Here is a 13,093-nt window from a genome sequence, read left to right as displayed (position 1 = left end):
AGACATAGGCACAGGTCACTTACATGTTAAGTTAAGGTCCTCTGGAGATCACGTAGTCCAACCCCACTGCTCAAGCAGGCTCACCCAGAGCTAGTTGTCCAGTGGGGTTTTGCTTACCTCAATGGGTGGAGGCTCCACAACCTCTCTGGGCAACCTGTTCTGGTGCTTATCATCCTCATGGTTAAAAGAAAATAATTATAAAAAAATGTTTCCCATCCTACCCCAGTGAAGGGCAAGGGAAGGCAAACAACATTGATTAGTGATAAATACTTTGACAGGGAGGGGCCTAGGAGGGGAAGAAGGTCCCTTCCCTCTGCTGGGATCTAGCAGTTAAACCTCTCATTTGGTTTCTTTCTCTCCACCTAAGCTGAGCATTCACCATCCACAACATTTAGTCAGCTCTGCTGCCATTTCCATCACCTTGTAAAATTGCCAGTGTTATACAAGTAAAAAAATAGCATTATCAGAAGGATAGAGGCAGGATTCTCAAGACTCAATATTTTGGAAATAGAAGCTCTTGCTCTCATCTCTTCCCTATGTCAGACCTGGTTTATTCTGTACATGACTTCCCTCCACATTCCCTGTGCTCAGTGCTCTGTATTGGTTCACTGTAACACATGGTTAGAGCACCTTTGCCCTTGTGCCCATTCAGGTGGTTTGAGCTCTCTTAAGTTTGATGTACCTGAGGCAGCAGCCTGCTGCATCGAGGCAGGACCAGCTTTCTAAGTGTGGGCTCTCAAATGTGATTCCATTACACTTCTTTTGTTCCTCTCAGCTTCCTCTCTGCACTCTCCACACACAAAGCTGCTTCCTAAGCCACACTAAGATAGGGTGCTTCAGACCAATAACATTAGGAAGTCACAACCATCTTTCACAGAGCAGCTCATTAAGAAGATCCCTTTCAAAGATACTTTAATTTTCACCTCAGTACATTAACAATTCACTTGCAGTGAATACCTCTGCTCTTCCTATGCTTGTACATAGCCCAGATCAATCAGAAGCATCACACTAGCTAACCCCATCAAAATATTTATAAAAGCCCAGGGGAAAAAAAATTAGCAATTAAGAAGTTGGACAGATGGCAACTGATATTCCAGTCCATCTAGTTACTTCATCTGACATTGTCACCACAGTAACATATGGGCAGATCCTGCAACACCAGTGAAGGGGCCAGATCCCAGCCCCACAATACAGCTCTGCTCCTTCTACACCTCAAAAGGGTCAGGGATAGAGCAGCAGCTCCCAGCAGCACAAAGCTTTGGTTGATGGCCCTCTGCCTGACAGAAGAGCTATTCCTCCAAAATATAGCAATCAAACAGGTGGGATTTGCCTGTGGGCCAAGCCTGTGCAACAAGTTCCCAATTAACAGTCCCTTAGGATCCTCCTCACTGCTTACAAATGAGCTTGGGGATATCAGAGCAAAGAAGTTCAGCAGTATCTAGCTGCAGTGATGAGAAAGCTTGAGAAAGCAAAGAAATAATCAGCAAGCAGAGCTTCTCTCATTCTTTGTCAATTACACTGATTTTGTGCTACAGACTGGAAGAAACCTTAATTAGTGTCTCAAAGAAAGCCATTTTGCCTTACAGGGTGAACAGCCCAGCAGAAGCATTGCAGCAGATTGGGACAACACTGTAATATCTATGAAAACCAAGTTGGTGCTTTTTCAGACCTCCTTCCAATTAACCCACCCTAAACTTCTAACCCATGTTTTGATTCTAGATTGTGGTCTTAATATAGACAGTATACACATTTTTATGCAACAGATTTAATGAGTTCACCATGAAGCCAGTGCTAGCAGTCCCATCTTTCCATGTGAAAGTCAGCATTTGGTGTTTGCCTCAAGGACATTAAAGCTAGCAAAATATTTTTAGAGTGGAAAAAAAGTGGAAGGTGAATGAAAAAGGTGATTTATTTAGCTGAAACATCATTCTCCCTCCACACCTTTCCAAAGATTATTTCATTTTAAAACAAGCAGTTCAGACATGAGAACCCCTTCCTGCTACAGGAACCACTGTATGCTTGCATTGCATACAACCATCCCTCCAAACACAGAAATATGTTGCATGTAGAGACAAGAGGGACTCCAGCTAAAAAGCACAGTTTTATTTAAAATTAATAATAATAATCCTACACACTAGAGGGAAAAAAAAAAAAAAAGTGGGGCTCCTCTACATTCACTTCCACTCACTCAGCATTGGTGAGTCGAAGAAAGTTTTGCCTGGGTCAGCCCAGGGCCACTAAAAAGGTCAACCTGTTGCTGTCACCCTCACAAAACCACCAGTGCTGAGGGATTTCACCTGGGAGCAGACCATTTCCAGCATCACAGAAAACTTGTTGCATCCCTCCCTGGATGCACCACTTCCTTCAACTTCCTTGCACACACAGAAGGAGGAAGTCTCTATTGGTACTCTAATATGGTGCTAGATTTCATCTGTACCTTCCAAGATGAAATCCTCACCTCCTGCAGATACCTGCAGTTAAGTCTGAGGGAGGGCAGTCCAGGATAGGTCTTGGGAAACCTCATGTACTCCATCTGACAGCCAGGCTCTGCACAAACATTTCTCAGCAATAACCATGCTGCTGCCTTTAGTGATGCAGGGCTGAGGCTAGGTCAGGACTGCTGTAGAAACTTCTGCTCCTCACATTTCTTCCCCTTGCCAGGCTTTTGCCATGTGCCTCTCTATTCACCATCCAAGCTCATGACAGTTTGGTTTCTCAGATGACTGACCTTGAGCCTTTTTCTGTATTTCAACATGGACAGAGCAGTTGGCTGAACAGAGAACTCTCAGCACTGCATAAAAACGTGTTAGAGCAGAAAAGACAAATATTTGTACTTCAGTTCTATCACCACATTGGAGATAGGAGGAGAAGAAGGAAAAAAAAAAGCGCAGAAGGAGCAGGACAAACATGGCTGCAAACATTAAGCAAAATAAACTGAGCTCTTGTTGACACAAAGGAGTCCTTGGATCGATTATTAAGTCTACATTTCCCACAGAGATTACACGTGAACTTAAGACTCCAGGGATGTAAATTTAAGGGCAGCCAGGAGGTTGCAACAACAGTTTCTGCTGCAAGCAAAGGTTTTCAAGAGCATGTGGATTCATCTCCTACATCTCAAACTAGGGAAAACCTTGGTTTCACACCAGTGCTTTGCCACCTTCCCTGCCACACCCACATACAAGCTACACCTTTCAAGACCACTGGAAATTATCAGTCCACGTTAGGATAGCACTTGGTCACAGGCACCAAGCCAAGCCAGTGGGCAGGGGTCACATCCAGCAGGCAACCACACAGGCTGCTAGTGACAATGGAAGCTCTCAGCACAGGGCTCATCTGAAAAAGGCACTGAATTGCTGCTGTTGCACAAGAAAGAGACGTTTCATTTTCCTTTAAACCCTGAAATTAAGGGTTTATACTACTATACTGTTCTACTTCATATTCTGCCAAGCAACTAAGCAGTGAATGAAGCACATACCTGTCAGCACCAAATTCATCTGCTCTTCCCACTGACCACGCAACAGGGGGAAGCTGAGTCCCTGAAGGAAAATAGTTATGAGACTGAGGGACAGGCGTTACAGATCCTCTTTCCCACCCTCCTATGTGATACGAGCACTACTCTTGTCAGATGAAAGTAGTGGAGCTCAGAGGAGCATCCCCTTTCAGGCTTTCTCTGTCTGACTTTGTGTCCTACTGCCAATAAGTCTTTATTGCCCGAAGCAATCAGTCAAATGACTCTGGTCCACAGTTTTGTTCTAGTACTTCTGCCAGGAGTATTAAATATCCAAAGCAGCATAAATTAAAGTGATAGACTCTGGGCATGTCAAGTGCAGCCTCAGTTACATTAACATAATTGCTCCATGATTAATATTTTTCATTTAAAAGTTCCAGTTCGTGAAAATATGCTGTGTGGGCTTACTGTCTGCCATGGACATTCCAAATGTTTGCAACAACATATGTGCAGCATAAATGGAAGTAAGACAAATACAAAGCAGGCTAGTATTTATCTTTATCCCTTTTGAAATTTTGCCCTCTAACCAATGTCACTAGGGAGTCTCCAGGACAGCCAGAAAGAAAAACTAGGAGTTGCTGTGCTGGCTGAAGTAGGTACTTGTTTCTGATCACGCTTCAAGAAGACACTAAAAATAAATTTGAAAAATAAGTCCTTTTTTAAACATCCAGGTCAGGAACAAACTATTTTCAAAGCATCCTCCTAACCCACAGCAGCAGGAATGCTGGGCTAGGGCAACTCTTGAAACAAAAGGGTTTATAACCTTTCCAAATCTGCTGCTACCCCAAGCTCACAGCAAAAGGGATCCCTGTCACAACACAAGTATCTGCTTCTTTTTCTTGGCTCACAAGTTCTCCTCAGTGACACTTTGTACATGGACTAAATAATCTGTCCCACATGTTTTCTTTTTTTAAATCATCATTTGTTTGTTTTTAACCACATTGACTTAGCAATTTCTATGCCTAAAGAAAAACATCAGAATAAAGAAAGTAAGGAAGGCTTTTTCTGAAATCCTGTATTTCTCTAAGTATACACAGCAGGAAATAATGTTTGCTTATGCAAATATACTAAACTATATTCTCAAACTGAGCAGATGGCACACCCTTGTAAGACAACTTTTACAGACTGTACTTTCATTCCCTAAATATCCCCTGGAATAGCAGATGAGGTTTGCAGAGGAAAAGCATACCTTCTTACTTCTGCACAAGTTATTTAAGGATATTTCAGCCTCTACTTACAATGCAAATGTTTCTATTAGAAATTGCTGCACTGTTCTTGGAAAGAGCTCAAACAGAGAAAAAACATTTTGATGTAGTTACTCTTACGCAGAATGTTTTTTCTTTTTTTAAACTAAACATCTTGGTGGCTGGAGATGGGGCTGCAAGGGGAACAACAAAACCTGATGAGCTTTGATTTTAAACAACAAAAAGCTTAACAAAAAGAGAGGGATTTTAAGACTTAGAATGACATCCAAATTGAAAGAAGATGCTTTAGTTCAATGACTAAAGTTATTGAGTTTTACAGTATTAGTTTACACAATAAAGTTCCTGCCAATACCAAAGTCACCATCCAAATGTCTGCAGACCACCCTGCAAGAAACCAGAGATATCTCAGGCTCTTTTCCTAAAGCCTGTGAACTGATAGCCTCCTTCAACATGTACTCTTTTGCCACTCTAGGTAGAGAAACCTAGAAAAACTAAAATCCTAGAAATCCAAAGAACAATTTAAGTTTGAAGGGATCTCAGATGGGCACATGTCCCATCCCTATCTATCATCCTATATCCCTATGACTATCCCATTTTTGCCAGGGAGACAGTTTTCAAGACTATTTTCTGCTGTAGAAAACATTCAAACTCATGTTTTCAGCAGATCCTCACACCATTTCTCTTATGTCTTACTTTTTCCTTCTCTCATAAGCAAGAGCTTTACGTGTGCTTCTGGGCAGGGTTCACATTCAACAAAAGGTCCCACTGAAAAGTAGCAAGAGCACTCCAAGTCTCCATGCTAACACCTACTAGAGTTGGTTGTTTGCTTTAAAAAAAAACCAAAACAAAACAAAAAAACCTAAAACAAACCGATAACTTTTATGTACAAAAGTTATTCCATAGGAATTCTGTCAAAAATTACTTGGCTTCAGACTTTATATACTGTGAATTGCTTTGATTTTTCTGGATTCGACATTGAGCCTACATTTCTGCCTCATAAGGAACTTAATATTAGGCTGCAGAAATGGTGTACTGAAGCCCTTCCAATGTCCTGTGGTGAACAGAGAGCCAGGAAGCAAAAAGAAATAGTTCACGGTTTTCAGGCCCTGGAGGTCCTGGAACAACAGGAGCCCTACTGACCTTAGGGAATCTTCTCATTCAAGTATTTCTAGTCTTTCCAATTTAACTGGTTTTATACCTGCACCTTTGTGGCTGTAAGAGTGGGCTTCCACTCAGCATTAAGGAAAGGGAGAACCTAACCTGTTCCCCCTCGTTAGAGATCAGGTTTGTCCATCTCTTAAACAGGAGACTAGTTTTACTGCATACATGGTGTAGCTGTGGGCTGAAACTTGGGCTGAAGCCAAGACCAACATTATGAAGAAGACACACAGGAGAGCAAGGGAGCACTTTGGGGTAGTTTACTTCCAGCCTGAAGAGTCCTACAGACAAAGCCCAAAACCAGCTTAGAAGCAAGAGCTGAAAAAATGGCTCTGAGAGCTGTTGTAACAGACATGGGTCTGCTGCAGAGGGACCTGGATTTGCATGTGAAACAGCAGAGAACAGTAAACACAGATTTGATCACTGCCACGTATTAAACCAAGCTGCCCTGCGTAGCAAATCAAGGAGTTCCCCTGCAACTACGACAGATGGCTTTGGTCTGAACAAGTGACTCCTCACACAATCCCAGAGGAACGTATTGGATGAATTCCAGCTCTGGCTCCTTGCCTAAAGCAAAGCAAGTGCAACTGGGATCCACACCCAGGCTGTAAGGGACTCATTAGCTAGGGGACAGGGGAACCCAAATGCATCATGCTCTTTGAGCTGGAAAACACACGTGGCCTCTGCTAGAGTCACAAAGTTTAAGGCATCTAATTGACAGAGTTTTGCTCTTACTAGTGCTGATCCTGAGTCCCCTATACCCTTAAGTCAGCCAACTCTTACCTACCTGCAAGTCGTGCAAGAAATAAATGTATTTATGTTAGCTAAAGGGTAATTTTTTATTCTTTGCTCCTCAGACCCCACATAAGAAAGTCATTTCAGGGCTACACGTCCTCACATGGCACAACTGTGCAGCAGAGAAGCCACAGCTTAATCTACAGCCAATCACAGCTCTCAGTAAGGCTGGGCCATATGGAACTGAGATTGGGGCTCTGTTCCTACCCCTGGCAAGGGAGAAGGAGGAGGAAAATATCACCCACTCTTTCCCCTAAAATAGGTGCAGCCCACTGCTCAGTTTTTGAGTTCATCATATAGGTACAGCCCACTGCTCAGCTTTTGGGCCCATCACAGCCAAGAGACACTGCATCCATGCCCAAGAGCTGCATCTGGATTGCAGCAGCATTGCCTGCAAATAAAAAGTTGAAAACTTGTTCTTATGAGAAAATTGTTTTTTTCAATACAGTACCTCCTCCCTGAAAGCATTCAAGGGGCTTTGTGCAACATGGTCTAGTAGAAAATGTCCCTGCTCAGGGTCAGGGGTTAGAATTAGATGATCCTTATGGTTTCTTCCAACTTAAACCATTCTATGATTCTAAATATCGTAGATGAAGTATCCCCAGCCTCCCTGGGCAACCTGTGCTTAACACTAAAGAATTTCTTCCTAATGTCTAACCTAAATCTACCCTCTTCCAGTTTAAAGTCATTACTCCTTGTTCTGTCACTCCATGACCTTGTAAGATCTCTTTCTCCAGCTTTCTTGTAGTTCCCCCTCAGGTACTGGAAGACTGCTGTAAGGTCTCCCTGGAGCCTTCTCTTCTCCAGGCTGAACAAGCCCAACGCTCTCACCCTGGCTTCATAGGAAAGGTGCTCCAGCACCCTGATCATCTTTGTGGCCTTATATATAAAATATATATAATAGAGTATTACTATATATTATGGTATATAAATACCTATAATATATAATAATATAAACAAAATCTATAATGCAGTCCAGGTATCTTCAAAATTATGCCTTCAGCTGAGGTGTGCTCCAATTAGAAAGATGAACTTCTTATGTCTCCAGCAGTCTTCTTCCTGATGATACTCTCCTGCACCACTGCAGATCTGGTACAGGAAATACCCACATGCACAATATTAGTGGCATTTGTGTTTTCAGCAAATTAACAACTAGCAACTTCCAAAGCTTAGAGTGGTAGGAAGCGTCATTCAATTTGAATTTCCTCAGTATTCACACATGCTTTTTTTTCTTTTTGGAAGCCCTTCTATTATTGCAGTCCTGGAAATAAGCAGGTTCCCTCACTTGTCACATAAAGCCTTCTCCAGTCACTGGTAAATCCAGCAGAAACTGTTTATAACTGTTGTTCAGTCTTTTTTTTTTTCCTCCTGATTCTGGATATCTCCAATTTAAATGATCCTAAAATAAGGATGCTGTGTGCCCAACTGTTCACCAGATTTGTAATAGTGCACATCTGCCTTTGCCATTAGAGTCTGAGTGCATAGTGACAGGTGCAACAGCTGGTTTTATTTTACATTCACAGTTAAACATTAAACAGCTGTGCAGAGGAGAAAATTGCAAAGTGCAGCTCGGAGGAGGAAAAGAAAACTAAAAAAGCAATAAGGCTACCCCAAAACAAATGAAGACTTTCCACCATAAAGAAGGAGTTGAAACATTCCTCTGTTTGCTTTAGAAGACCCTTGCAGCAGAGATGGCTGTGCTTCAGTACAGCTTTACTTTTACAACTCCACCTCAGGAATTAAGGACTAAATCCTAGCTGCCAAGTACAAAAAAAGCCTGACAGCTCTCCTGCCTAGAGACACAAGATGAAGTGGTTTTGCACAGCACATAAGGGGTTTTCCCCCTCCACACACAGAGAGAAGAGACCTGGCAATACATACATGCACACATAAGATTTTCATCTGGGTGAAAGTTAATCAGCATCTAAATACTCTTATTTTCATTTTACACTCCCAGGGGCTGCACAGAAGGGAAGTCACTTCCCTGTCCCAAAACAGCTCTGATGCAAAGCCCAGAGTTGAACTTTTCTTCATCTTGTATAGATCTGTTCACAAATGATCTCACAAGACTTACTTTTCCCCTTTCTTGTTCATGCATACCTGTATCCTGAGGAGTAAGGAACATTATGAAGATGAAGATGAAGAGCTGAAGAATCCTCTGAGATTATGCAAGCACACACTTTTAAGAAAGTAGTAAGTCTCTAAAGCACCAAGTAGGATTAATAATCTTGTTACCTCCTTTCTCTGACCCATCATTCAAGCATTGGTCCATTCATCTGCACTTTCAGACGAGCCCTGGAAACTGTAGCACAAAAGCACCCAGAACATTTACAGAGGACTGGTAGGTCACAAGCCATCCCTCACATCTTGGCCTTCGCTCTAAGTTGTCTCTTGCCTTGTAGGCTTGACCTCACAAGAGAGAGATCCAGAGAGAAGAAAACATTAGAATTCATATAGCATCAGGAAAACAAAACCCTGTTTCAGAGCCAGACAACTCCAGACCTGGCTTTGCCTCAGAGGGAATGCAATTAAAGTCACCCATTGCAGCCCTTCCACATGGAACATGCTCTTTTTATTCAATTAAATTTCCTGTAACTAAGGTTAATGGTCTATGTGGTATCTGCCTCGAGGTGTCAGAGGCTTCTGGCTGACCTACCATCAGCACAGAGACAGGAAGAGACTGAAAAAATCAGGAAGAACAGAGAACTCACAAGTGACAGAAAGCTGGCAAACAATGGATGATGCTCCACTGGAAAATCAAGTTCCAAGACTAAAGGGCAGCAGAGAAATGCAAGGACTAGTACACAGTTTTTGTAGGACTTGTGTTCCTCCAGAAAACACAACAGCTACCCAAAGGACATCATGCCCTTAAACACTTCCAAAAGAAAAATCTTTCCACAAAAGCACAGTCCCAGAATACAGTCAAAATTTTCACTTCCAAGCTGCTAAACCTCGAGTAATCCTTATCCACTGGAAGATACAGGTACCATCAGAACAGATCTGCCTCTGACCAGCCTAGCAAGATCAGACTTGTTTGCCTCTCATCAGTTCAGGGCTGCAGCTGGGATGGGGGCTACACACACTTGCAGCCTATCAGACCAATTGAGTGAGACACCACCTTGCAGGCTTCTGCTGCTTCAGCTCAGGAATAGCATCTGTAGGGATGCTCAGTAAGGAATCATAGAATGGTTTGAGTTGGAAGGGATCTTTAAAGATCATCTAGTCCAGCACCCTTGCTGTAGGCTAGGGGACATCTTCACTAGATCAGGTTGCTCAGAGCTCCACCCAGCCTGACCTTGAGCACTCCTAACAATGGGGCATCCACATCTCTGGGCAACCTGTTCCAGTGTCTTATCTTCATCATAAAAAAATGTCTTCCTTATGTCCAACCCAAATCTACCCTCCTTCTGTAAAATTGTTGTCCTATTTTACAACAGGCTGTTTTAAAAAGCCTCTCTTTCTTACACCCTGGAGCCTTCTCTTCCCTAGGACCTTCTCTACCCTCAGAACATCTTCTGGGCATCTCTCACCAGAAATCCTTAAAACAATCCAAATTAGTTTTCACAACAGGTGCTGGTTGCATGGCCCCATTTAAGCAGATTCATGGCAGTGGTTGGAGAGTTCTGCATTTAAAAAAAAAAAAAAAAAAAAGCTTCAAACCTGAAGTTTCTCTTCTTGGATGTAATCCTGTTAAGCTTAAGTATCTTTGCAGAAACTTCACATTCCAGTATACAGGAACATAGAGATTAATCATCTAAAGTTTCAGCTTAAAAGTAGCAGTAGTCTGGACTGGGTGCCTCTTCACACCTATTGCAATAGCCTAATGTCTGAAAGTAGCCATCAAGCAGAAGACACATTTAGACACCCACAAGCAACACCAAGCAGCATTGTACTCCCTCTCTGCCTCCCCCTGACTCCGCCATCACCCTAGGTGCTAGGGGGAAGAAAATTTCTGTGTGGAAGGTGTCTGGCAAAACACAAGGCTTCAAAGAGCACATTAAATTGAAGGAACTAAATTTATCTTAACTGAAGTCACTATGAGTGCCATCTCTGCTAACAAGCCCCAGACAGCACTTGGGTCTGCCAACAGGCCCTCATGGTAGTACACAATACCTGTAGCACCCGAAGAAACCTAATATACATCACCACCAGTTCAAACCCAAAACATGCTCTTGACTTCCCGAGTTCAGGGGTGACACCCAACAGCTAAATAATGCTGGGCTCCATTGCATCATAACCCCTATCACAACTCCTGTCCCATAAATACCAGGTGCATTTTATTATGTAGTAACACACATAACAGGTGAAAGACCACTCTTTGAAGGTCTGTATCTTTTGGAATGTCAGAGTAAAGCAAAGCAAGCGATGATTAACACCACCTTCCTGTGCTGCCTGGTCCCCCCTGCCCCCTTTTATCATGCTCTCTACCAGCTACCTTCATACTGAAACATTAGAGGGTTTACAGTGTGGAAAAAGCAATGTTTTCTCTTTTCTCTTGTCCTGTGCAACTGAGGTCAGGAGAGAAGAACCACTTGCCTGTTTCACTATCTTTGGGTACATCAGAACATCTTACCCATCAATTAACACTCAATCCAAACAATGGGGGCAGTTTCCAAGGTACCACTTAGCTACTTGAGCTAAACATGACATTAAAAAGGGGGAAGGAGGGGGAAACCCACAATAACTAGGCATACATAAACAAGTTTCTTTCCTCCCTATCAAACGGCCATGGCTTTAGCACTACTGCCCCGCAGCTTCTTCAATCACACCTTGCCTCTGGGCCTCCCAGGGGACAGGACCTTGATCCTACAGAAGTGCTCAGGTGTGAAAAATTATATTTTAAAAGGCTTATTAAGTGCACAAGCCCCCCCCCCCCTCCCCCCACACTTTTTTTTTTTTTTTCCTTCCTAGGTAGTACTGTTATCTTCCCTATTACCTTTTAGACTTTAAATCTTTAAATCCATTTTGCTGCTAGAAGCGCTAGATACCAAACCCCCGCCGGGGAGGGCGCCCCAAAACACCTTCCCACCCCGTACCCTCTGGGACACTGCCACTCTCTCGCCCCGCGGCCCCGGGGTAGCCCAGGGGAGGGCGAGGGGAGCCGACAGATGTCCCGCGGCGACGGGATGATGCGGGCAGGACCACGGGTGCGGAGGGAGAGCCCGGCCAGCTCCGCTCCTGAACAGTGGCTCCTCCCCGCTCTGCCGGCGGAGAGAGGGCGAGGGGTGCACGGTGCATTTCCCCTCCTGAGGACGGGTTGGGGGGGAAGCCAGAGCCCCGTGGGACGCTCCTACCTGCCCAGGCTCGCTGCTGCTGTAGGCGAAGGCGTAGACCCGCTCCACGCTGATGTTCACGGTGCCCCGGTAGACGCGGCCGAAGACACCGGGAGCGGGGCTGTCCCCGGGGCCGCCCCCCGGAGCCGCCGCTGCCGCCGCTGCCCAGAGCAGGGTGCAGAGCAGAGCCCTGGGGGCCGGAGCTGCCCCCCTGGCCATGGGCTCAGTCGCTGCTGGGGCCGCGGAGCAGCCTCAGCCTCACCCCCACCGACTGACCGGGCAAGCCTCTCGCCCGGTGCGGCACCCGGGCCGGTTCTCCCTGGCAGGGCAGGCGCCGAAACCTTTTACTTGTAATTTAAATAAATAGTTCGGCGACACGCACAGGCGCTGGGGAAGGCGGGGAGGCAGACCCGATCAATCCCTCCTGTCGACTGGGGGCAGCCAAGCAACTTTCCCCGGCAAAGGAACCTCCGCCGACCGGCGGGGTGGGGAAGGGAGGGGAGGAGAGGGAAAGGGAGGGCGGCGGGCTGTCCGGCCCCGGGGAGGAGGGTCTCCTCCTTCTGCCCGGCCCCAAATTCTGAGCGGGCCTTGGCAGGCGGTTGTCAGGGAGCTTTTCCCTTTGAGGAGCTGTGCTGTGAGATTAGGGGCACTCCGGCATCGTCAGGCACATGGGGATGGTATCCGCAGGGCTTCAACAAACCTAGTCCAGAGGCAGACTGGACTCTGCCGCACTCTGCCGCACTCGTGTGCTGGAGCAGAAGCTTGCAGCTGCAATGAATCTTGCATAGGGCCATCCCAATCTTTTTCTTTTGCTGCTCGTAACTTTGGGATAAATGTCCTCATCTTTTGATTTAGTCCAAAGGTGTGAAAAGCCTGCAGTAAAATAGTAATTTCGTTATTTCAAGCATGGCTTAGTACATTTTACGTTCTCCGAGTCATTCATGAAGCTGCTACAAACAATACCGTGATAATCACAAGCTTTTCAGCAAGATGAGAGGGATACTGTTAGGCTGTGAAAGAGCCAGGAGTCTCTTGTGGCTTAGCCCTCCTATGTTTTTCTTGTTGAAAACACAGCTGGGAAATATGTCCAATCCCAGGGTGGAGGGATGAAATCTTAAGTCAGAGAAGATAAAGTGTGGCTAGCAGGCAACCAG

General features: G+C 44.8%; 1 protein-coding gene across 8 annotated transcripts in view; it reads right to left on the bottom strand.

The window, feature by feature from the left end:
- SIDT1 (SID1 transmembrane family member 1) overlaps positions 1-12,422 on the bottom strand; it is a 56,300-nt gene extending 43,878 nt beyond the window's left edge. For 3 of the 8 annotated variants that reach the window (XM_030463704.1, XM_030463710.1, XM_030463724.1), the window contains exon 1: positions 11,961-12,422. In XM_030463704.1, the coding sequence (XP_030319564.1) occupies positions 11,961-12,158 (198 nt within the window). In that variant the 5' untranslated portion in view covers positions 12,159-12,422. Of the gene's footprint in view, positions 1-11,702; positions 11,907-11,960 lie in introns of those variants that run through there. The other 5 variants (XM_030463688.1, XM_030463680.1, XM_030463696.1 and 2 more) reach the window with 3 other exon arrangements.
- Between the last annotated feature and the right edge of the window lie 671 nt (positions 12,423-13,093).

The sequence above is a fragment of the Calypte anna genome, chromosome 1 (genome assembly GCF_003957555.1).
Source record: "Calypte anna isolate BGI_N300 chromosome 1, bCalAnn1_v1.p, whole genome shotgun sequence".
NCBI classification, from domain to species: Eukaryota; Metazoa; Chordata; class Aves; order Apodiformes; family Trochilidae; genus Calypte; species Calypte anna.
Note: the sequence above shows the minus strand (reverse complement) of the source record. Positions and strands in the feature narration are given on the sequence as shown.